The following is a 26,559-nucleotide window of genomic DNA, read 5'->3' on the forward strand; positions in this document are numbered from 1 at the left end:
TATTTGAGAACACATTTATGCAAAATGTCATCGTTCAGATTTGACTGTTTACAACAGTCAGTGACAAATTAATCCCCAAAAGTTGCTTTGTCACCTTCATATGGAAATATTTGCTATTAGCATTTTGTGCTTCTGACAAACATGTCACTGTTTGTCTTTAGACTCTTGCTGACAGCAGCATTTTGTAAAGACCTCTGCACACAGACATGCCAAAACTCACCTTTGTGTCAAAACCTCTATCAGCAAAGATAATGTTCCCTGGCAACAAGTTGTGATGTAAACCACTGCTCTGTGTTTTGTTTGTCATTTGTACAGCCACTCCAGCCTCTGGGTGTCATACCAAATACTTTACTTTATAGTGTGATTGTGCTTGTTGCCGGAAAAAATGTGGACTCGTGTTTTTTCGATTGGATGGTTTCCTTGAAAATTACATAACATAACTTTTAATTCTTAAGAATATACAGACTGAAATTTGAATTAGAATTAAAAATGTAAAAATATCCTAAATTGTGGTGGTTGCCTGCCACAAAGTAGTGCTAAGTAGAACTATTTTACGCCTGCGCGGAAGCACACATGCAGGTAATGAGTTCTAGTAAGGTAAAGCTGTGAACAGACGACAATGATACAGCTGTAATTAGTTCAAAATATGTTAAAAAACAAGTTCCACAGCCTGGTTTGCTTTAGTACATGAACAAACTGTGCACACCTGGAGACTTTGGCTTGGTTGTTCACAAGTATTTAGATTTGTAGACAGCACTCGAAGGCAGCACCACAACATTTTTTTATTTCCCTGAGTGTGTGAGAGATTACTCTGCCTCGCTCCAGGAGAGGAGAGGAGAGATGCGACCAATGGATGTGACTTGATACACTAAAATGCTCAAACCCAGGCCTATGTCCAACCAGCCATTCAGAAATCGAGAAATTGGCAGATTGGAATAAAGATGACCAGTTGGGATGGCAGTGCAGAAATTTGTCCACATAAGTTTTATACCCACCCAATATTGAATGAATTCCTATCGACTGGGGTCAACACATCAGAATATAACATGGTCCTAATCCCTTGTGTCAATGGCTGTCACAGCTCCAGAGAGGGAGTACAATTATCACATTGAAACTTATCAACCCTGACATCTGTTTCCAAAACCAACATCCCCTTTGCTCTGAATAGATCTTACTGTGGGCAGTTTTCAGTGGAACTACTTTTTATGCAAGAATTGCTTACGAGAACGACAGCGTGTTCTGTGGATTAGTCAGAGCAGCGGGGACACTGGAAAGATTTATAGCCGCTGGTTTGTGTAAATATAATTTTTCAGTGCTGTGAGCGCCACAAATAAAATTCCAATAACCTCCATGGTACTGAGAAAGTAGCTGATGTCTCAGAGGCCAAACAGGCGATAAAGTGAGTTTCTTTCTTCTCAAATCAACTGTTAAATCTTAACCTTAACTATAAAGAACTAACTGTTAATTTGAACATCTTTTTAAATATTTAAAATATACGATGATTTAAAAAAGGCTGTGATTACTTTCGTTACTATGATACCTACCTATACTACGATTTTTGGTGTGAGTGAATATAAAAAAGTTATGAAACGGTCATAGCAGAGACATCTATCATAGCTCTGGTTGTAAAGAAAACACACACAAACAATTGATGCAAATCGTTGTTAGAGGCCCAGCCTGTACCTTAAAGGTGGTGGAAGGTTCATTATACTCGTGGCTAATGTGTGTGTGTTAGTATGTTACACAATGTTTTGGGGTAATTTCTCTAATATTTGCAATCATTCATTAATAATTGTCAAATGTACCCATTGCAACATAGATGGTTTCATATCTACAGGCTTACAGTATAGGCTCTGTACTATTAAAACTAAACAGTGTGATTATAAAAGTCATTGTTTTTTCACAACTCATGGACAGACAACCTGTGTGCGTGGGTGCATGTCTGTGTGTGTATGTAAGACAAACAACAGACTATTGGTCCTTGAGGGAGTCCATTTTCTGTCATCTGGAAAAATATATTACAGAGAAAAGAAAAAGCACATGCATTTCTCTATGAATAAAACTGTCTATAATACACAATTTATGTGTATTATTGTATGATATGTATAATATTGTACTATTTGTGTGTCAGTATATGGATATGCCATGCTCTGGCCTGGCCTGACTATACAGCCTGTGCTGCCAACCCTTTGAGGACTCATGAATTGTATATTATTTCTATTTAATTAAAGCCATTATATAGTGCTTGAAAAATATTTATGGACAAAATTCCCCAAAACAATTCCATACGCATCTGTTTATAAATTGAAAATGGAATCCAATGATTTCTGACACAAGATCTTAAAGGAGCATGGTGAGAGTTTGCTTGTTTCTCTTCCACACCACTCATTGAGAGGTCTCCAGCGCCCACTACAGGGTCATTTGATCCTCATGTGATCCTCTACATCTGTTTTTAAAACCACCCATGTTTTCTTCTTTTTTAATCTGTCAGGAACACCGTGAGACGATGTATGTGATCACAAATGTAGGATTTGTTTTTTTGCTGTTGTTTTTTCAGAAGAAAATTGAGAAACTACTAACAAAGTTTTTGCTTGTTCAAAATGTGCCGGATCAACTTCATAGGTGGTAGTGCAGTCGTGTCTATGGTGGTTTTTGGACGAGCGTTCTTCGAGACCGTGACCCTGCACTGCAGTGACATCAGCAGTGACATCACAGAGTATTGCTCGGTAAGTGTAAATGTTACCATCGGGCTTTTTTTTCTGACAACGTGCAAATAAAAAGTTATGTCATCAGAGGTCACCTTCCAGCTTGAGACACAACAAGAGCTGAGGTCAGGGTCTCCATCTTACACGTCTCAGTTAAATACACGGACACGAGACACTTCTCACATATGGAAACAAACCTGCACCAAAAAAATGTGAATATATTAATAGAAACTATATTTTATGTCTGTTTAAAATGGGCCTGTTGGTTGGGGGCAATGTCACAAAATGCCACTCCTCAAGACTAGTTCACTGTCGACTCTGCTCAGACTGAAGTCTACTTGATGTGGAGTAAATTGATGGACACACAAAAAGTAGAGATTTCTCCATTTATTGGTAGGATTATAGTAATAGTCATAATTGTATAATCATCACTTACATGTGAGCAAAGATATGAAGCTGTTTGAGACAGCTTTATTTAAAATCAGAGACAGGAAACTTCAGATAATATAACAGATATAACAGACTTTGCGCTCTCACTGTGTCATAATGACAGTTAAATGTCCAGGACAGGGTCAGAACTCGCCTCAAAGCCTCACAGCCTCACAGCATGTGACATGAGGTGTGAAACAAGCTGTACTAAATTCAATGTGATCCCATCTCAGCCACAGGCACAAATGGAGCTTTCAGATGACTCACCGCAAGACACAGACAACAGACTATTGATCCCAGAGGGAAACCACTGAGAGTTTCTGCACAGCAACAAAAACTCAAATATATTACAAAGAAAAGAAATGCATCTGCATAACTCTGTGTATTAAACTGTCTATAATACATTTTCATGGTCATATCTCAGGATGATTTATGTGTTCGCTGCCAGTTAAACAGTTATATCTGTGCCTTTTATTCCTGTTTATATACTATAGACATGTGAAAGCTGGCTATAAACAATTCATTAAAATCAGCGTGGAAGGATTTATCACCATTACAATAACTTATTAGTTGATTAAATTACAGACCTAGATTGTAAAAGACAGATTACTTGCTAGTGGCAGGGTTGAACCAATTAAACTTGTTTTTCTGATGGAAACAAATGTCCAAATAAAGTTGACAGATGGCAGAGGTGATGGATGATCACAGATCAGCCAAGAAGAAACATTTATGAGAGATGAAGGCGAGGTGGGATTTTTCTGAGAAAAAAACATCGCACAACTTTAATCTTCATATCTCAGACAACTATGGATCAGTGTCTTACCCAGAGGAATAAGCAGCAGTGACTTGTGATCATCTTCAGATTGTTTCCACAAAATACAGAGAAACAGGAGCTTGGCAAAAAACGAAAACAATTTCAAAACATGTTGATACAAAACCCTCAAAATATGAGTGTAACAAGAAAAAAATTGGGAAAAGCAAGGAAAAAGAAGATGCAAATTTTGATCATTTGTCAGAAGCAGCTTCGGAAATACCATGGATAGTCCTTGGATGTAGTCTTTAGTGATGCAAAATGATGGCCTCACTGCAGAGGAAGAGGACCAACATACTTAAGTCTCTTTCTTCTCGTATTTAACTGGTGTATGGGTGCGGTCTCGTTACATGCGACCTCTGCTCAGCTTCGTTGGCGATGTAGGATGTCAGGTCAGATATTCACTTGGTGTACTGGAGCTTGAAATGGTCAGAGCCTTGTTTCAAATCAAAAGCAGCCGCAGAGCACAGAGTTCACCTGAGCCCCGCTGCCAGCTTCTCCATCGCTGCTTTGCGCTCTTCTGCTTTCTGCTGTGAGCGACGCAAGACATTCCTCAGCTCCTGAAGATGGTCCAGTGTGCCGACCAACTCACCTTTCACTGTCTTCATCTGGCTCTCCAGCATCTGAGTGTGATGTAGGGAATTTCTCCTGTGCCGTCTGCTGCAGCGCACTTTCTCCTCCAGGTCCTCAACTGCAGAAAACCGACAAACAAATAAAATCAGACAACACAGCCTCAAACAGTTTGTTGTTAAGGTATAAGTAAGTTGGAGAAATGTTTACAGACCCATGTTTTCCTGGTAGTCCATGCTCTCTGAGCCAGGCTCTGCCTTCTTGTCGAGCAGGTTCTTGGTCTGCTGCAGCATCTTCTCCATCTTAACAAGTTCAGCAGCTTTAGTGTCACTGTCTCGACGAAATTTGAGTCGCTCCTGCTCCCGCTGAGTCAGGTCACTGTTATACTTACTCATATCGAGTTTAAGAAAACCTCAACAGCGCAACCTGCAATACCTAGACACTGGATGTCTTACGATGCAAGAGCTAACAACCTCAGTGAAGCCGAGACGCAAGACGAGGTATCTAAAAATGACTTCAACATCCAGTAATGTCCCACTTTTGAATCCTCCGAACAGCATGCACTTGTTTTTCTGCCTCTGCCACACATGAAACGCTGGTTTGTTTGCTAATGTACTGCACTGCTGGTGCTTTTTATAGGCCATAACCCCAGCACATGTCTCGAAGTCATCTTAAAACAGTCAACTCTCAGTACACAGCATTACAATCGGCGAGTCATAAGACTGGCTTCACAAAGCCTTAAAGCAAAACAGATCACTTTTACGCTTACTCAGTGGTGACAGAGATCCTAGGAAGAGCAGAAGTCCATTTTGTAGAATTTAAAATAGATAAAACAATTGTCTCTAATCACATCAAAGGAAGCATTTTTAAACTGTTGGAGAACATGAGCCAATTTATATAAAACCCGAGCAGTGCCAAGGGTTTGATTGGTAACAGGGCATAATACTGGCAGAAGCTTGAAAAATTATAAAATATTCTCTGGCCAGCACAGGACGGATCCGTAACAAAGAAAAATAATTAAACACAAGCACAAACTTGTGTGTGTAGCTCTCTGATGTTCTCCTTGTGTGTTGTTCCATGGTTTTTGACTTTTTGCCTTGTTAGTTTTTGCATTTCACCAGCTCCTTTCCTGTTTTGTCTGCCTGTTTGACTGACCCCTTGTATTTGGTTTATCAGTAAAGACTGCTCTTTACAGTACAATCTGGCCGTTACATGAGGCCTCGTGATCACTAACTCATTAACCTGGCTGGCCTTGTACAAAAGCTTCACATCCAGCATGACAGTAACCAGACCACTGTGAGTGAACAGCTCAAAGCTCTCAGACTCATGATGTGCTCTCCTGCCTCAATCCTCAAACCGCTGTGGGAGAGTCAACCAGCACAACACCATGAATATGTGGAGACCCTTAGATTTGTCATGCCTTTTTGACTCTGTGTTAGTGGTTAGGGTAATGTTGACTTTTGAACTATGACTTGTGGCCATCATGATCACCAGTCAAATTGGGAGGGCTCGTGAGCGAGCGACTACAGAGCTGGACAGACCATCTTCCATCAGCCTTACAGTGGATAGGTTTCCTGGAGCTCTGAAAAATAGTATTTGATCCCTGGTGGTGAGGCTGCTTGAGGTTAAGGTATTAGGCTAAGGTATATATATATATATATATTCTAGTTAGATAAGTAACTCAGAGTGAAGGCCATAATTCTCTTAACAATAATTGAATGTGCTAGTATTATTTTACCACATGTGACATATCTCTCCACAAAGGCCACCTCCTGCGCTTCCTGTGGTATCATTTCTTGTTCCTACAGTGTGACTTCCACTTATAGTCTCTCGAGCGCCTTCCCCTAGGCTCACCAAAAGCACAGACACAAAGTGAGTCTCTTTTATTTTGGATAATTTAAACCAACACTGACACAAAAACAGTGTTCAATGTAATGTAATACTAGAAGACAAGCTTAAACAAGATTGCAATCAATTGCATCTCTACTGTATAAAGCCACTGATGTTCATTACGTAATAACAGAATATAGGCTATTTTGTCAACAAAACATATTAATCATAGTTTTACTTATTCATAAAAACAGACCACATGTAATTTCATAACGTAAAAACAAAAATATATGTTTATTAAATGTGATATGAGAAATATGAGATCTATGTCCAGAAGAAACAGATCTTCCTTCAGGGTAATCCAGCTTGAGCAGCAACCCATATAATGGGTGTTTGTTGGAATGAGTGAATGCATCTGATATGCTTATCTACAATGAGGTGATTGTGTTCCATAAATCTCTATACATGCACATGACCAAAAGAAAAAAAAATGCATATACCACTGTTGATCCTAAGTTCAGCATCTCGGTGTCCAGAATCCAGACCACGGAGCTGAGACAGTGTTCAATTTGGACAGTCAAGACAAAATTATGGTAAAATCGCATTTGTAAATTTAGCATTTTTAGTGCACAAGCAACAAAGAAGGTTTGATTCCAATTGCGTGTGAATCAGGGCACTCTACAAGTCTGGCCTGAGGAGAGAGGTTCAAACTCAAAGTGGAGAGGGTGTTTTGTGCAGTTTAGTGCAGACTGAGACTTGCGGTAGAGCTGCTGAACAACTGTAAGCTGCAGGGATGTCTGTGCGCAACCCTGTGCGACGCCTATCACTTTGCCAGGTGACTTTATCTTTGAGCCTGATGTTCAAGCAAGCACACCAGGCACAAAATCACCCATGGATCTCCAGCTGGGTTGAGAGCAGAGCATACGGCTCACATTTTAACACTCATCAAACCATTCAGTGACCCCTGGCTTAATATGAAACATTGTGTGACATTGCTTCGAGTTAGGAGTTTGAAATCCTGCTGCGTTACATTCTGTGAATTATATGGGGAAAGCTCCTTCTATGGTTGCACTGTAATGATGGTTATCTGCAAACTTATACATAAGCTTGAATCATTCCAATGAACCGCCATCCACTGGTCACTAACTCTCATGCTCAACTCTTCATATGGGTTTAATCATCATGACATTTCTCAGTGTGAAATTACCTTCGCATGTTCTGAATATTCCTGTCTTCTACATCCCTGTTGACTTCAGGAAGCTGGTTGTAACTGTAGAACTGTAATACAGGGCTGTCACCATGAGGGGGGAGACTAACAGCAGTTACTTCTGATGCCGCTGTCTGTTCTCTCCCAGAAAAGCAGGTCTTATAAAGCATTTTACTCCATCATGAATTGTTTCCATCCTTACCACCCACTTTAAAATTAGGATCCTCAAAGACCATTGATCACAAATACCTCTTATTGATAATCCCATCACATTTACAAAAGTCAAACCATTTTGAAAATGATCTAATTTGTCATCCTGGCCACTTCCTGTGTTTTGATAGATTTTAATGGGGAGACATGGTAATGAGCAAGTGTGGGCTGCTACAATGATTTATTGGTACTGAATGAATGATACATGTAATTTTGGCATGGGAATTTAAAATCAATGCAGACGTTTTCCACTTTCTATTAATCTGAAAAGCTATGTTTGTGGAGCAGGCCTTCAGTGCATAAGACATTGTGCATTACATTTGTCTTAATCAGGCAACCACTATATCCCTCTGCTGTATTCTCGGTGCACTCCAGTGGTGCTGCTGCCCCCATCTCTGCATCAACAAGGTTGCTGTTTTGTTTGTTCTCACATGGAAATAGATTTTTTTTGATCTGCCCACCAAGTACCTCGAGGCAATCAGCATGCCATAATTGCAGGAAATACCTTATCTGCTTCCAGTTATAGTCCTCTACCCCTCCAAAAGCCAGGCATTTCTCCTAAAGTAAATCCAATATTCCAGACAGGTATGCCAGCTTTGTTTAGTTATTTGCTCCCAACAGCAGTGCAGCTATCACAGCTCTGTTGTGCTGCATAAATAAATTGTGCAATGAAATGTGTCATATCCAACTGTAGAAATGTCTCTATTGTATTCTTCACACTTGGCAGGCAGCACTGTCTGTTTTTATGGGTGATGATGCATGCGTGCCACAAGCTAATGTGCGACATAACTGCCATTACCTTTTGTTGGTGCATTTTCCCTAAGATGCAGTCTTCAGTATTCAGTCATCCCACCTGTAAGCTGCCAGCAGGACATCTCTCAGAATCATAGACAGAAGCCTTTTTTACAGAGGGTACGGATTTTGAAATAGTCCCAAATTATAGACAAAACAATCATTTAATATTTATGTTATTTATATTCCATATAACTATGAAAGGGAATTATGACATGAAATAGTATTTAAGTATATAAAGAATAGGATGTTCTACATCCATAACGTCTGCTTCCTGAGAAGTCTCAGTGCATTTGATATGGATGCTAAACTCTGTCAAATAAAAAAAAGGCCAAGGTGTTTAAGCAGCTAAATACACAACACATACCTAAACATGAACTGTGTATGTCTGGTGTTTGATGCTGAACAGGAGATCTCTACACAGTAGGTTTATCAGAAATTGACAACATTTGACTTTATGTAATTTTAAGAATAACAATTTGTGTTCCTTCTAAGTGGCAATTGCAGGGCGAAATACTTCCCTTAATAAAATCTCGGGGTTTTTTTTACAGCATTTTATTATTAAAACTAGAATAGAACAAAAATAATATGTCAGAATATGTTACCGCTGCTCTCTCTGTTATTGGTCAGCCCGGCTCAGGGGCGATCATGGCCAACATGAGTCTGACTTCGCTGCAGTCGGCGGCGCAGCTCAGTGTGCAGCCTCGCCGCAGCATCGGAGCGCACATCCGCGGAGCCTGCCGACGCAATCACTGGTGTTTTGTCTTCGGGAAATGTAGCAGGGTCGGAGCGACAGACGTCCCCTGACTCCGTGTGAAGGAGAAGTGACTGATTCCTCCTGCAGCTGCCGTGAGATGGTTTGCGTCGGCCATGGCAAGGGCTCTGTTTCCGTGGGGGTTCGTCAGAAAGCCTCCGTACATCCAGGTAAGCTATACTGGGAAAGCCCTCTCCACCAACCCTCTCAGTTTATAACCTGCATGTTGGTGCGACTGAACACTGTCTCATACATGCTATTGTCATCTGACCTTCATATATATTGCACATGCATGTGTTGTAAATTGCTGGAGGTTGCACAGACCGAATCATAAAGTCACTTGATGCTCGACGGGAATCGACCACCCTCCTGGTTCCCGTTGCTATAGCAACCACTTCCGTGTTGCATCCCGGTGGTCCAGTCACACAGTCGAGAGATGCTGGTTCTGAGGCTGCAAACCATCACCAACCTTAATTATATAACCTAAGCTTGGTGCTGATGCTGTTTATTAGTCACCACAGAGCAGAGTTGCTCCACCAATTACCAAATGTGATGCTGCCCTACTGGCCATCCTCCTCTCTGAAGCTGGTCAAGGAAATTATGTAACAGGTTAATGGGTGAAATTAGGTGAAGTCCACAGCGGCCTTCTTCATAAGTAAAATTAAACCGGGCTGCATGGGGAAGTCCCGAAAGGACATGTGGAGTTCTCAGGAACCACACTAGACAGACTTAATAAAAGGTCATTCCCTGGTTGATTGAGGTGGTAAAGGAGAAAAATCCACCCTCCATGTGTCTTATTTCTTTGGCTGCATATTTCCGACTCTTAGCTCTATCACAGACTCATAGCAGCTGGTGCTGCACACTTCCTGTTCCTGCGCCGCATGTAAGAGACAAAAACTGTCAAGTGAAGTGAAAAGAATCGAGGCACAGACAGACGGTCTCAAGAGACGGCCACCAGCTTCGTTCAGTTTTCTAGGCCACCTCAGCCTTGCAGTGGCAACATAAGAAGTGTCTGTCAGAGATCCTCGGAGAGAAGCTGTTTTTTCCGCAGGAACACAGAGACTGTCGAGTCCTGTAAACCAGGAATGTGGCTTGTGGCAGGTTCAATTCTTTGTCTTTATATTTCACGATCAAATACAAATTTGCTGGATCAAGCACAGTTTAGCTGACAAAACAAACAATAAAAAAGGATTGTGTCTCTTATGTCTTGCTGTCACCCAGCAGAGAGGATTCAAACAGTTTAAAGGTAAAACATCAGTCAAGCTGATGCTGAACAGTTTCATCTATGAAGAGCTTTGCTTGTTCTAAAAATGTTTACCTTTGACAGCAAATTAATGTTTTAACAATTACCAAGCCATGTTAACATTATAACGGTTTTCTTTTTTTTAAATGTCCATTTCTATTTAGTCTCATTGTTATAGGTGTTTGTCAAAGATGTCGCTGTGTTCATTTTATAAAGAAAAGTTGATATTGTAATCTTTTTAATTCAAATTTAAATCTAGGGCACTAATATCAGTCCGTTAAATATGTTAGATTTTTTGCATTATCCAAGAAATATTCCTCAGGAAATTAGTTAAAACATAAAAAACACCCGAGCTTGCAGTGAATGTGACCGATCCTTCCACTAAGCTTAGCAACAATCTATTCAGTAGTTTTTGTGTAATCTTGCTTACGAACAGCAAACCGATAAAGAAACGGACAGGGGTGAACCAATACTTCCTTGGTGGAGGTAATAACAATTGAATTCATTAAATCTTAATGTTTTGTGAGAACAAAACAATTTGCAAACCTGGAAATGACTTGAAAAAGGGAGCAATTCAGGCTGGTTTGGACGTCACGATGATGCCAAGTGTATATTCTCTATTTGAAAGCACAGTGCCCTTAACTTTCATGGCCGGTATAAATAAGTCCCACAAACTGCCATCGGAGACCTCAATACAAGAATGAGAGAGGGAGAGAGAGATCTTGAGTATAGCTGCAGATGAGTGGACAGGAATAGCCTAGATTACTTTTTAAAATTGGGTCAACTTCCAGTTTGATCTCCGATGATTTAACTGCTTTACAAATATCACCTATACCATCCATAACTTACATTTAAAATTTTCCAATAAACATTGCACATGCAGCTATAACCTTTTGGTTCGGACCTGGGCGGGGGTTTCCCATGACAGGAGGCTCCATTCCCTGCAGGAATAACACAAGGCTGAGTTTATTGTGTGTGTGTGTGTGGACCCTGTGTCTGCAATGTTAGACTTAGATTTACAGCATCACGACACTGCTGACAAATGTAAAGTTCGCATTTGTGCTAATGTCACAGAACTGAGTCAGTGTGGAAAAATATGTGCTTTGAATGCATTTGTGGTGAACTGCACACAGATCTGACAGATGAGTCAGATCTGTGTGCAGTTCGTGCAGGCAGTGTGGCATCCTGTTCAGAGAGTCTGTGACAAGTGAGCGACGCAATGATGAGCCGCTGATCCACATTTTACCTGGATCCTTCTTTATGTTTTTCTTTATATTTGTAAAAGATGTCAAGCAAACACTCCATAAGCTTCTGCTTTTCACTCCTACAGCCCCCTGCAGCTGTTGTTCCTGTTGTTCCTGTCTTCCTCAGCTCTGCTTGGCAACCCATTAACCGGCAACCTCTGAGGGATATAGCTTTATAATCATACATAATGGATGAATGGTGTGCCAGCTGCAGAAAAAAAAAAAAAGTGTCAGAACCGTAATGTGCTGCTCTTGATCTCCTTTCTGCCTGTGTATTTCAACATCAGGAGACGCTCTGTCGCTGTACACTGTTTGCTCATATCTCTGTATATTATGTCACAGAACTTCAGAGCGTCAATAGGATTAACAGGGATGTGGGTGTAGAGTAAATTCAACCGGATGAAGACAGACGTTTCTTTCCATCCACCTCAGCATATGGCCACAGCTCCCAGTCAGTGTCTAATTAATAGCTGTCACGGAAGCCACAATCAATATCACCTCATTAGCCATGTTTGTGTATCTCTTTCCCCCCACGCAGGGTCAATACGTAATCCCAGAGATAGAAATGCATTGCACAGAGTTGAAGTAAAAGCCACAATCTATCGACCAGAAGAAGGCCAATCATAAATTAGTCTCCACGCAGACTGTTATTTCCATGATGCTTTTGCTGCTGATGCATTTCACCTACGAAAAATCAATGTGAGGTACGCGGAGCTCTTACTTGTGTGGTCACTGCTGTTAAACGTGCTGTGGGCCTGTACGGTCAGATTTGTAAGTAAACCAATCAGCAGATAAAGCAGCGGCAATCTTGTTCAAATAGCATGTCGCTGTTAATCGAATCATGTTCTGTTTTTGTGGGGTGGTTTTTAAGATGATTGGTTTGTAGATGCTGCAATGTAAACATCTATTGATTAACTGTACAATTAGCAGTCAGAGAGACATTTAAAAAAATCTTGAGATGACTGCAACACAGTTTGTAAAGAAGTGAAGGAAGATCCCAATAGAAATAGAAACAATGGTGGCTCTTCCCGTCTGACCACACATGCAGCCAACTCAAGCTGCGCTGCTCTTTTCATGTGACATGCCTCACTCTCCACAATCCTCTATCGTACACACCCTCCCAATTTAGCTGCAAAGATTTCCTATCTCTCCCTTTGCTGTCAATGCCTCTACTGGCCTGCCTCAGTACCACTGCCAGTCGGTTCAGCCCCTCCACCACCACAGTATCTAGCCGTAGGCTCCGACAGGGGAGTCAAAGATAGTTGCGAGTTGTCTGACTGAAGAAAGATTTTTGTGACTAGCCACAATTAAATACCTGTGAAATCTGTGATTAGTACTATTACTTCTAATTATCTCTGCCAAGGAGGTTATGTTTTCATGTGCGTTTGTTTATTTGTCTGTTATTTATCAGCATTACATAGAAAACTGCTGAACGGATTACCATAGAAATTAGTGTATGGGTCAGGGAACAACCCATTTAAATTTGGTATTCCTCTGGAATAATGCATGGACCTAGTTGAAATAAATGTGCATCCTGTATTTACTATTGAGTGCCATTCTAGTCTCCATGTGTTGTGGGCGGGTAGAGGGAGTAGAGCGGGTCATAAATGGGTTAATGGAAAAACTACACTGTAAAGAGATTTGAGTGGTCATCAAGACTAGAAAATATAAACGCAAACCATTAACCGATTAGACGGGGTCGTCTATTAACCAGTTGGTTGGAGGTTGGAACCCCGGTTCCTCCAGTCCGCTTGATGAAGTGTCTTTGGGCTAGATAATGAACTCTCTGCTGTATGGATGTTTAGGTGAATGGGTGAATGTGGCTTGTAATGGTCGATAGGACATTAAAGGGCTGTATAAAAACAGTCCATTTACTTTATTACCTGTACTGTTTTGGAATGATATTTCAAAGCCCTCTCCGGTTTCAGGATGATTGAAAGTGGTCAAATTTAAATATGCGCTAATTACCATTGTTGACATTATCAGTAGATCAAATGATTCTGTGTAATGAGAAAGATGTCACTCATAGTGAGAAACACAGAGAATTATCACATGACTCACAGTGGCAGCCATCATGTCAGACACTACCTCTGGTTGTTGGTCTGACTTCCATACGGATTTAGAAATGAATCAAGTCTGATCGTTGCATTTTCACAATACTGACTTAAAAGCACATAAACTCCACTGTGAAGAGGCAAATATGATTAGAGTGCAACATCAAGGCTCACTGAAAGCATGATTACTGCACTACCGCCGCTGTCAAATTCAGACTATTGATGGCATATCCATTTAGAGACTGATGACAAACGATAGAATACACATCTCCCTTTCAACACTGATAACAATAATCAACTCCCATCTTTGAGTCGCCATCAAGTTATTTTCTGTTGGACTGTTTGGTCAAAAAGATCCCAGAGGAAGATGTAGCAAGAGAGTAATGCAGAAAGGAAAAAAAGAAAGAGGGGGAGAGATGAAGACACTTAAGCCAATAAAGAAAATTGGAACTGAAAGTGCCAGAGGTTGGAGGCAGGGGGAGTCCATCAATGTCAAGCACTGAGTGCAAGACTCATTAATAGACAGGAAAGTAGGGCTGCTAAAAAGTACTTTTCACTAATGTTCTCAAATTGGAGGAATGCCATTATGCATCTAAGTAGACTGTATTTATCGACTGGGTAATTAGAAAGAAAATCCAAAGACCAGGTAATGAGTCTGGAGCCTGTTCCACTGTTCCAATACAAACAGCATTTCCTTTTAATTATGGAGCATCTATTTAAAAGTCTGTGATACAACTCAGTTTGAAACTAATTTATATTCAATTTACACTCACTGTTTCCTAATAAACAACAGAGATGAATGTGGGACTTTTTCAGATTTTTCAGCTTGGCCTTTAAAGTAGCACTAAATTATATCACAGTGAGGAACCTTGAGTGAATCACCACTCCACGGTCCCCTTCAATTCTCTGAAGCGTCTTTTGGCTCATTGTTTTGGTTTTTACGGCCAGCAAAGCTGTTTGTTGGCTGATCACAGGACTCCAAGTGCCAATTTGACTTCATGTCTACTGGATGTTTAAAAAGACAGCTGTTTTCTAACACGTTAATTATAGGCCAATGTTGTGCTCACAGGTTCTTCTGCTGTACCCAGAGAGCCCAAAATAATGACAATGTAAATTTTTTTGCACTGTTGGATATCAATTTGCCTCTCATTTACCCAGTCTCACACGCACACACAAATGGCAACGAGATACCACGCAGGGACTGTTGCCCAGGTAACGTAGAAGATATAATATAGTATATTGGTGAGGTAGAAGCATAGTGAAGCACAAAAACTCTGGACTGCATGCTCAATGAGGACTGGTACGGCACTCACATTGAGTTGGGCAATTTGGGACACAAAAAAATGCACCAAATTTCAACCATCTTCACAGAACAGCTCTGCAGTCAAACTCAAGTCCTCCAATCCCAGCTAATAGAGCTATACTGTCGACCATTGAGAACTTAATTTCTTCTTCCTTCTCTTCTTTCTCTTCTTCCTCCTGATCTTCCTTTCCCATGTAGGTTTACACTCAGTGTGGCGATCCCTGAAATCATACTCCTATTCTACCAAGGCAGTTCAAGGGCCCGGTTCAGACCCAGAGCCTAATCTCAAACCGTTTCCGGCTCTTGGCCAGGAATCTGGTTGGACCCTGGCACCAACACTTTGCTGGTCTTGGAGAAAAGGGAGACTTATGCAGGCCCATGCCTTTGGCAATCCATGTAGTCGTTGGTCTTCATGGCGAGAGTGATCAAGTGTCATTTGTTTATCTCCTTTTATTTCCGATTAAATTACTACAGGTTTATACAAAAATAACTGTTCCCCACAGAGGTTTCCACAGTAAGTTCACATTGTGTGCTCTTCACACAAAAGAAAGAACAGAAAATAAGGCCTCAGGACAACAAAGATGACTATCATGCTCTCATTAATCTAAGTTACAAGGTGTCACGCCTGGATCAACAGTTCATTGAAGTGAGATCAACATGAGAGGCAGAATTATTATTTGGCATAAGTTCTATTGCTGGGATTTCTTTCACCATTAGAGAGTGGACTCTGTTTAAAATGTATTCAATTTAAAGAATGTATCTAGAAGAATGTAAGAACGGATATGAAGAGGTTAAATATTCCATGGAGGCTAAACTGGAGCCGAACTGCAGTGACTAATGGACAACTGGTGCTCTGGGCTGTTGTGGCAATAACAAGTTGTCTGTGCACGTATGTGAGTGTATGTCTTTGTGCGTCTCTGTAAATGTGTCTGTTTCACTGTGTGCTCGTGTGTGTGCATGTGCAGTGTAATCAGCTGATCTGAATCAGTCGAATGTGCTCAGACTGCAGTTAATGGTTGCCGTAGTGAAACTGCTTCGATACAGCTGGTTCAAGCAGGGACAATAGTGTGACACACCTCTGAAACTCTTAATGGCTCAAAGTCTGTAATTCCTGTCGCCTGAAGTTCTACAGCGTGTGAAACTCTGAAGAAATCAGTAATGTTGAAGGGATAGTTTATCCCAAAATGAAAATTCATTCATTGGCTACCCACCACAATGCCGATGGAGGGGTGGGTGAAGTGTTTTTGTCCACAGAACTCTTTAGGAGTCTCAGGGGTCAACAGCGTTGCAGCCAAATCCAATCCAAACAGTGACCACTTCTTCAAACGTAAAAAAACAACAGACAATTAGGCTAAAAACTTATTCCATTCGAATTTGAATGTCGGGGCTTACGGACACTTGGATGACACCACAGTAACAGTATGGAGGCATGTTATGTTTTTTTTTTCTGTTGTCTTGTTTCGTTTGAAGAAGTGGTCGCCACTTACTTCAATTCTATTGGATTTGAATTGGAAGATAGCCTCCTTTGCCTCCTGATTTTCTGAAGTTCTGCAGTTGGGAAGTGATCATGTCTCTCCGGTGGTCACAAAGTAAAACATGCTTGCTTAGGTGGAAGAAAACTAATTTTGTTGTGGCAAAAGAATGATGTGTGAAGAGGGAAATTTGTGGCTTTGTGGACAAGTAAAACTGCCTGGCTCATTTTGTCACGTCACCCACTCGAACCTGAACCTTCCACCCCACAGATACCAGTGTGTGACTTTCTTCTTATCACTCAATAATAATCCATCTATACCCTACATCAGGTGATATTAGCTCATAAAACAATGGCACATACCTGCGCCAAGGCCCAACTGTCCCATGAAACCACATTTAAATTTTATTTGGATCTGCACACCCTCAGAAATATCAGTCCCTTAAAAATGTTTAATAACCTGAGTAAGAATCAGAATTAAACTTAACTGAAAGCACTTGAGCATATTACAATATATATACAATCAGTAATACAATTTTATTGTGACCTCTTAAGCAGATATTTCATCTAACACTGTTTGAATTCTCCAACCTGTTTCCCACAGGCGAGATTCTCCTACCTTCACATGAGGTACCTGTTCTTCTCCTGGCTGACGCTGTTCGTGGGCAGCTGGATCGTGTATGTGAAGTACTCATCCTACACAGAGCTGTGTCGAGGACACGACTGCAAAAATTCAATAGTGAGTGTTTTCCATTTCCAAGGTGGATCCATCAATGCAGATCTTATACCAATATATAAACTGTTTATTCACAGTGTACATGTGGTCATACTCCAGTTCATGTTGGGCTGTTGATTTCTCCCATTGTGTGTTTCAGTGTGACAAATATAAAAAAGGAGTCATTGATGGCTCTGCCTGCAGCAGCCTGTGTGAGAAGGACACACTTTATCTAGGGAAGTGTTTCACTGCCAAGCCAAACAGCCAGGTGCGTTTTTTTTATTTTTTTTATCTTTCCTCTACATTCTAATTGTTATTTATCCAACTGGACCCCTGGCCTGCCTTGTTCATTTCAGGTTTACTCAGGGAGCTGGGGAGACCTGGAGGGAGTCATTAAATGCCAGATGGAGGTGGCTCCTCATTACGATTTAGGAAATGAGATGGAGCCCAGGAAGGAAGCTGCGGCCTTCGACAAGCCCACCAAGGGCACCTCAGTGGAAATGTTCAGGGAGATGATTCTCGATCACCTTAAGGTTAGGAGCTATCCATCCTAATGATACAAAGTTAAGTTTAGCACTAATTGTGCATTCATGTGGTGTCAGAATAAAAAACAGTTACAAACGGAAGATTCACATGAAAACCATCTCAAGTCGGAACAACAAATTGGAAAAACAGGTTAATTGGGATAAATGTATAATGAGATCTTAACACTTTTTAGCCAATACATACGTATTACATCATCATTTTATGATTAATACATTTTAATGATTTGGATGCCTCTAAAACCTGATCCCTTTTCTTTGCCCTTCGTTTATATGCATTTATTGTGCAGACGAATTAAGTTGTTTAAATGCTTGTAATATAAAAATGCTGTACATTTTGGTTATAGTGTTCACGTTTTTCAACTTTGAGTGAAAAACACAAACCCACCGAAGTCGGAATTTAAAAATCTTGATTTGCCCTTTGCTTTTTTGCGTTTACAGGCTAAACTCGGGGCTCAGGCCAACCTCGCAGACCTGACAACCCAAGTGTTGTCAGTTGCCGATGCCAACAAGGACGGTCACATCTCTCTGCCCGAGGCTCGCTCCACGTGGGCTCTGCTTCAGCTCAATGAGTTCCTGTTAGCTTTAGTCCTACGAGACAGAGAGCACATGCCCAAGCTGCTGGGCTTCTGCGGAGACCTGTACGTGATGGAGAAGGTGCCACACTTTCCCATGTATGGCATCAGTCTACCCTGGATTATGGAAGTGTGGATTCCTACAGGTCTGCGTCGCAGCATGGACCAGTGGTTCACTCCCTCCTGGCCGCACAAGGCCAAGATCTCCATCGGACTACTGGAACTGGTCGAGGATGTTTTCCACGGCAACTTTGGCAGTTTCCTCATGTGTGATGTGAGCGCCACCAGTTTCGGCTACAACGACCGCCACGACCTGAAGGTGATTGATGCGTGGTACATTGTTCCTGAAGCCATCTTCCAAGAAGGCATTAGGCAACAGCACTGCAACGTGGACGAGGACTGTCTCTACGGGGTTGACTGCCTCACTTCGTGTGACCTCACCAAGCACCGCTGCACACCAGAGGTGACCAGGCCAAACTTGGCCAAAGCCTGTGAAGCAATCAAGGACTACGTTCTGCGGGGGGTGCCATATGACATGCGTGCAGAGCTTGAGAAGCAACTGTATGCCTGCATTGCACTGAAAGGTTCAACAGAACAGATGGAAATCGAACACTCACTGATATTGAACAATCTTAAGACTCTGTTATGGAAGAAAATCTCTCACACGAAAGACTCATAACAGATAAGCACTTACCACGGGTACCAAGACCGAATCCTGTCCTTGCATTAATAAAAAAATAAAATAATCATTAATTTTCACTGTGGTGAAAAATAGGATTCTCTTTAATTGAATTCACTTACATGTATAAGTGAGTTGGTTCTGTAGCTGTTACGGAAAGTGACTTTAGTACTAAATTATGTAATATTCAGAAAACTGATGCACTGGAGCAAAATGACAAGTGGGTTTTCAAAATAGTGACTGACAATAATAAATTTGACTAAGAATCATGTGCACAAACTGTAAGTGCTTACTTGAGCTTTTTCAGTGAAGTCTAAATTGAGCCGAGCAATATCTTAACTGGGTTGTTCCATTTTCACATAACCAAGACATGGCACCATAAGCACAACAAATTCTGTAGAAAAGTCACGTTTGTGCAACAAGCCATGCTGACTATGCAGAACCAATTGGCCTTTTCGTGCATGACCCAAGCATACAGAAACATTTTATGATCGTTCATCAGCCCATTAGCCACAGTTCTATTGAATAATTTAGTTATACCATAATACCCTGAGGATCATGAAGGGAGAGGATACATAGGTACAATATGACAAAGTACACAAGAGAGCCAACTCTTTTTAACAAATTTATTTCGACAAACTCCTGCATTAGGACCCCTACAGACTGGGGCCTCAGTCTGCATCCTCTTGTTCCTGAGCCCGGAGGAAGCTGGCCTTCTTCTGGGCGACGCGGTCTTTCCTCTGGGCCAGAGACAGCTTGGCACGGTTCCACCTAGGTTACAGAAAACGTGTAAATTACCATTGCGGTTTTATAATTGTTATTGTCCAAGTTTGGTGTAACCCTGAGCTAGCTTCAAGGTTGGATTAACACGACAGCCACCATAATTTGCTACAAATTTATTCAGAATAAACCTTCAGAAATGATGTAAACATAATGAGATTTTAATGTCACCTCTTCTTCTTGACTTCTTTGGGAGGCTTCTTTTCATGGACAGGGTTGTCACGAATGGAAGCATGAGCCTTTTTGTACATTTCCTCAATCTGAAAGATAGAAACACCAACAGTCAAATATTACTTCACATCTCATCTCTGGGCAATTTATTTCTTACAGCTGCATTAGATATTTGTAGATTTTTTAAAAGGTGTAAAAGTAAACATTAAATCAAATCTGCCCAAATTTGACATGTGAGCACAGCAGGGACCCCAGCTGGATTCACACAGAGCGAAAGGGGGGTTAATGGCGCTTCTTACAAGCGGCAGATGCAAAAATTAAGGAAACAAACATCTCCTGGTGAAAAAGCAGTGACACAGGTAGAAGACGTCAAGAGTTTGTGGTGATTAGAGCCGACACCGGTGTCTGTGTACCCGCCTCTATCTGCTCCTCCACCTCTCATCTGAATAATGAAGATTTGTTGCTATTGGGAACACGTCTGCAGAGAACCTCCCGCTGCGTTGTACATGTGTGAAAGGCAGACTGTGGGTAAACTCTGTAGCCAATCCTCCCGATTTCATGTCGGCTTAACATAAAATCTCAGAGAAAAATGTAAAAAAGGCAAACACTGCCTTCAATTTTATTTATGAGGCACAGATTACTAAAAGAATGATTGATAGATTTTTATAAGGACGCACGATATATTAACGGGCCGATAATGGGAATTTTGTATTCTTTATTTATCGGAATCTGAAATTATGGACAATAAAACGTCAAATAAACAGCGCGCCTGGTCGCGCTCATGACGTCATTCAGCCGTGCCTGTCCTACCCAGCTTGTTGTGTTTACGTCGGAGCGGAAACGGCTTCCCCGTTGTGGACGTTTTTCAGACCTTCTGAGAGTGACTGTAGGATTGCAATGTGCAACAAATGTGCAAAGGTTCAGAGTGGGAAAAACATTTGCAAATTTTAACAGATCTCATAGGTCACCTTAGAGTCTTTCATCGCGACGACGATGTATGGCGAGAATACGAGGTGCTTGCAGCCAGTGTCAGTGAGGGAAAAAAGAGGCCAAAGCGATTGTCCGTGCAGCAGTGCCGCTGAATCGGAGCCATGCTTGTCGCCGGCTTCAGATCGGTGCGGCAGACAGGAGCAAGCCCCAACCGCATTGGGCGCCACTGAGGCAATAGAACATGCCACCGGGGTCTCCCACTCTCAGCCAGAGATGTTACTGGTGCTTTTCAGCATCTTTATTAAATTAACCAGGTGAAAACATAAACTTACAATCTCTTAAACTTAAAGCTGCTGGCGACTAGCTTTGCAGCTCAGTATTTTATCAGAATTACTATTTTAATACATTAAAATGTCTTATTTGAGATGTCAAAATATTTAATATGAATTCTTTTGGAGAAATCTTCCTCCTCCACCTTAAGTTGTTTAAAGTTTTCTGATGTACTTCACTAAAAAACAGTTTTTGTTGTGTGAACAATGGAATATTAATTCATCCATATTTTCTTACTATATTTAGCAATTTTACCCTCAGGTACAGGCTGAACTTTTTAAGAAATGTGAATCTATTATCGGTATTGTCAAGCATGTAATCATCGGTATCGGCCGGAAATAAATCCATATCGTGCATCTAGACAATTCAATTAAATGACTAGCCAATAGGAGCCATGTCGAGTGGATATGACAAAATCAGAACTGCATCTCTACACATCTGCACTTAAGAAACTAGCCTGATTCTGTGTTACGATGCAGTTATTGATAAGCTCAATTTCCTTCAGTTACTGGAATTATGTCAATTACTTGAACTGGTGCCATGACCCATTTAACTCCATGTCAAAAAAACCTAACTCTGCCAATTTTTCCCCTCTTTTCTGTATCAAAAGATATGACCAGTGTATTGTGGCCCTGGGATCTTTCTCCTGAGGAATCACTGCTGACCACTTTGATGGTCCAAATCTCTTGGCACCTGAGGTACCATTGTAACTGAAGGGGAAAGATTCTGACATGAGATACCTCCAGGAGTGATGGCTGCTGCATGGAAATTACGCAAACACTTTAAATGGCCCAGACGAGATCAACACCAACCCAAGAACAGCATACAGATTTGTATAATGCAACAGAGTGGAAAGGTTATTTCATAATGCATAAAGGGGACTTGCCGAATCAGGGGCGACTCCATTCTTGATGAAGCGGGAAAATTGCTTCTTGTAAGCATCCTCGTCTTCCTCCATCAGGTAGCTCATGTACTCCGACACGTTGATGCCCATGATGTGCTTGCGATGGACCTCAGCATTGAACTCCTTGCTCTCGGCATCATATCCAGGGAAGCGTTTGGTGCTGGAAGACAAACAAGGTGCAGATATGAGGTAATGCTTAAGTTGGTTCATTTAAAACATAAAAATATTCAAACTCAAAGCAGAACCTCCTCAACTGGGTCACAACATTAGCTCAAGTTATATTGAACACAGTGCTGTATTATAGTTTGTACATATTGCACTGATGTTTCAGCATTTAACTTGTTTCCACAGTCACACCAGAATGATCACATGGCCACATCGTGAGTATTTTATATTGTGTAATTTGAATGCTGTCCAAACCATGACTAGATGTCAGGGTTTGGATATGGTGTCATTCAGCTGCTGTTTTCACATCTCCCGCAAATAAAACCTACAAAAATAATTGTAATCCACTAGGAACAAAATACAAGAGTAACCATTTGAGTGAGACTACCTGACGAGTCGGCACACCAATATACTCCAGACCACATTTTAATGCTGGGTATAGAACTGCAGTGACTGAAAATTGAAGCTGCTAAATGGATCAAACTAGTGTACAGTTCACAAAAGTGCATCCATCAATACAACAGCGTGAACTGCATGACATGTAATTTACATTTAAAAAAATCTGACTACAAGAGTGCTCTCCACATTGATTTGACATTCAGTTTAGACATAGGTGCTGCATCTTTAGCCTTAACTATATCAGAGTGGCCCTCCTTGGCAGCATCGATACGCATTACTCCGCTGGTCAACAGGATTCCGCTTCTCTACTCTTTTCTAATCACTCTCACTCAGAGCTGATCTCTATAAAAACCTGCTGAATTCATAGTTATGTTCCTGGATAAGCCGGGCATCACGTCTTCTGCAACAATAAAAAGGTACAAAAACCGAACAAATACATTCTGCGGGAAGTACTCTGCAGCCTGAATGCACGTGTCTGTCAGTCTCTGTTGCTCACACAAACTGATAACCACATGCATTTAGTTATTATTCTATGGTGTTGGATCAGGAAACCGAATCGCTTCGGTCACTTTAACAGCGATGGGAGTGGCTGTGCGAGTCTTGTGTGTAGCAGATGAACCATGTGTGCACAGTGCTGATTAGTATAGGTGTTTATTGTTAAAGTGTGAAGTGAGCGCAGGTCAGCGGGAGGACACTCCGACAGGAGACTGACACGGTACAAGACTGCCAGACCTTTATCGTGCCTGTCCTGATTCTGAAGCAGCAGCGGTGATTATGCAGCGATGGGACATAGCTGAAAACATTAACGTAGCAGAAAACATGTTTCGTAAAGAGTCGTTCACGTCTGCATTGCAATGCATCGAAGAAACCATTTGTCCCCCCCCACTCAGGAATAGGGTTGGATGTCACATTTGCCCATCCAAACAGGTCCTTTGTTAATGTGACCCATGTGTTTTTTGAATGAGGTATAATGCTACTGATCAACCCTCATTTCTTCTTTAAGGGGATTTCTTAAAGCCATATTGAGCTATTTCATGCAAACTAGCAGGCTGACCAACTGAAACGTCCAGTATCAGACAGACCAGCCTGGATGTGCAGTCACCACTTTCACAGATTACCAGAACAAGCATTTGAGTAGGTGGTCCTGCATTTGTGGCTATATTCTTTTCGCCACCAAACAGAATATAGCCACATGCATCACAAAAACCCAACTAGGACTATCTTCCTGATTACAGGCACCTGCAGTGTAAAATGTTGTGGATGGCCCAGGCAACAGGTATCCACACTCTTTAAGTTCAAACATTACAATATGACTTAAGATCTGTCTGTTCCAATTAAGAAAATTAAAGCCAATAAAACCAAAAACATGAAGCTAATTAAAGAATGGTTATCATGAAAAGGTCCTTTAAAGAGAAAACATTCTCAGCATATTAGGAAACAGGTGGTAGTGCTCATATGGTGTCCTGAATAGAATCATATGTTAATCATTTGATCTGTTGTCCTATAGAGGCATGCCAATTTTTTTTTCTTCAGAAATAAGATCCGAGGTAAGGTTGACTGTCAGAAATTCTTAAACCCGTCTGACACTTCAACATGTTAAATGTGGGAAAAGGATGAATGGGCTCCCTCACTTTGGAATTAAAACATTTTCACACATGGTCTGCAAAGCACTTTGAAGGCGAGGGTGGGTAAAAGGTTACCTGTGAGGGATGGACAGGCCTCCATCCACAGCCCCCTTCAGAGCACCGAACACCTTGTTGCCTGTGGTGGTTCTGGCAAGCCCAGCGTCCAGGTAGCAGGTGAAAGCGCCTGGCTGACCATCAACACTCTCCACGTTGAACTCGTCACCTGTCACCTCCACCTGGCCTTCGTACACCTTATCCAGGCCAAATTTGTTCAGCAGCTGAGGAGCAAACATTTGACATATGGTGAACAAGCTTCTACAACCTTTACCTGACAACTTATCTTGAACAGGTAAAAACAAAAAAGGACATTCACCATGAACTCTCTTTGCTCTTTAGCACTAATAATTAGAGTCACTAAAAACACAGCCAAAGTTATACATACTCTGCGGGCCGCGAGCAGTCCAGTGCAGTAGGCTGCTGCGTAGTTTGTCAGGCCCACGGAGACCCCGTATTTTGGCAGCTCGTGTGAGTAGGCAGCACACACGATCATGTCACCCTCAATCTTGGCATAGGCAATCTGCAACACAATCACAAGGAGTCATGAGTTCACACACTGAGACACCTGGACATGGACTAAACACTGACGACTGATACTGGTCTACACAGTACAATTTCAATTGATTACTTATTACTACTTAGATGGGATGCGTTATAACTGGCATGACCTGCTTCAACACACCTTTATTTGACAGATGCATACAAACATTCACATGTTGGCAGATTTAGGAGAGTTTTTAAAAGACAACCTCGGCTGATGCTCACCTGGCAGACGATGTCCCTGTTTGAGAAGCGAACAATCATCCGGTACTTGGGTGTGTTGTACTTGTTCTTATCTTGAACGACCAGGCGTTTGCGAGCAAAGAAGTCAGTCTTTCCCTCTGGAAGCAGAACACACACACACTTCCATTACTGACAAACAAAAAGAAGTGTAGCCTGGATGCTGAGAGGAAGCGGACTGTCACAGGTGGTCTCACCTCTCCTCCTCCTGAATTTGACCTGGTACCTCTTGAAGTAGGCCTTGTTCTTCACCACTTTAACAAAACCCTGCAGGAGGACATAAAGACTTCAAAACAGGAGAACAAAAGACGACTCCATGATAGGTTGGCAGATCTGCTGTGTTGAGTAGTTGAGCTGTCAGTGTCAGAGTTTTCGGTGGACCGGGCTAACATGAGCTAGCTGCGCTATGGGAAGTGAGCGGCGGGAGTTAGCACCGCTGCTACACCGGAGTGGACGATGAGCAAGCAGGCTAAGGACCTGCTGAATATAATGGTAATAGAGGGGAGGTGAAGCTGGGGACTCGGTGGTGACACACTGGTGGAAACATCAACACCAACACAGTCCATAGACAACAGGAAGCGGGGAGTTTGTGAGGGTGGCCATTAGGCCACGTTGAAGAGGACCCGGGTGAGTGTTAGCAAGACTGAATCTATCTTCATCTGAACACCAGCGACATGTTTTCAAACATCTGACCCGACACCGCACACTATGTCGGTCTGTGGCACACATGTAGGCGCATATTGGGACGAGGTACCAACCATTTTTGCAGTCTTTTCGTCTCCTTAGTAAGGAGCCCGGAGCCAAAGACTGGGGCTTGACTCCGCTGCACTGGAAAAAGGAAGGGCGGTGAGCGCATGCGCCGTAAATACCGTGTGACAGGATGAGGCCATGCCGCACAGGATTCATCACTCTGCCCCCTGCCGACTTGGAGCCGACAGGCACCACGACGACTGACCAAATTCCCACCTGACCCGACCAAAGTGTCAGTGGTGTTATAGGTCCAGTGTGTACGATTTAGGTGAAGGGGATATACTGGCAGACATTGAATAGGAAATAATCCTAGTAATGTTTTCACTAGTGTGTCTCATCTAAACTGTACAAATTGTTTTCTTTACCCTTTATATTTGAATACTTTATATTTACATCAGGAGCAGGTCCTCTCTACATAGTTTTTTACAGTAGTCCAAACTGGACAAACTAAACACCTTTTGAGTTTTTATAACAACTGAAGGCTACCACAGGTTCTCTCTCATGTTTGGGAGGGTGAGGTGAGGGGTATTCAGC

The 26,559-nt window shown here is 41.7% G+C and overlaps 3 protein-coding genes across 3 annotated transcripts; 1 reads left to right on the forward strand and 2 right to left on the reverse strand.

Annotated features, from left to right (window-relative positions):
- Positions 1-3,087: 3,087 nt before the first annotated feature.
- On the reverse strand, positions 3,088-5,103 carry si:ch73-389b16.1. Its single transcript, XM_034582721.1, has 2 exons — positions 4,730-5,103; positions 3,088-4,636 (listed from the first exon to the last, which is right to left on the reverse strand). Exons 1-2 carry the CDS (start codon positions 4,908-4,910, stop codon positions 4,419-4,421), a joined length of 399 nt encoding a protein of 132 aa, XP_034438612.1. The 5' UTR covers positions 4,911-5,103; the 3' UTR covers positions 3,088-4,418.
- Positions 5,104-9,205: 4,102 nt separating this feature from the next.
- LOC117760037 (divergent protein kinase domain 1A-like) lies at positions 9,206-20,067 on the forward strand. The gene is made up of 5 exons (XM_034582735.1): positions 9,206-9,478; positions 17,228-17,362; positions 17,499-17,606; positions 17,695-17,871; positions 18,322-20,067. The coding sequence occupies exons 1-5, from the start codon at positions 9,425-9,427 to the stop codon at positions 19,132-19,134; spliced, it is 1,287 nt and encodes a 428-aa protein (XP_034438626.1). The 5' UTR covers positions 9,206-9,424; the 3' UTR covers positions 19,135-20,067.
- LOC117760039 (60S ribosomal protein L5) lies at positions 19,747-26,171 on the reverse strand. The gene is made up of 8 exons (XM_034582737.1): positions 26,034-26,171; positions 25,473-25,542; positions 25,261-25,376; positions 24,881-25,015; positions 24,514-24,716; positions 22,232-22,409; positions 20,086-20,174; positions 19,747-19,905 (listed from the first exon to the last, which is right to left on the reverse strand). The coding sequence occupies exons 1-8, from the start codon at positions 26,034-26,036 to the stop codon at positions 19,806-19,808; spliced, it is 894 nt and encodes a 297-aa protein (XP_034438628.1). The 5' UTR covers positions 26,037-26,171; the 3' UTR covers positions 19,747-19,805.
- Positions 26,172-26,559: the final 388 nt, after the last annotated feature.

Source organism: Hippoglossus hippoglossus, chromosome 4, assembly GCF_009819705.1.
Source record: "Hippoglossus hippoglossus isolate fHipHip1 chromosome 4, fHipHip1.pri, whole genome shotgun sequence".
In the NCBI taxonomy this organism is placed as follows: Eukaryota; Metazoa; Chordata; class Actinopteri; order Pleuronectiformes; family Pleuronectidae; genus Hippoglossus; species Hippoglossus hippoglossus.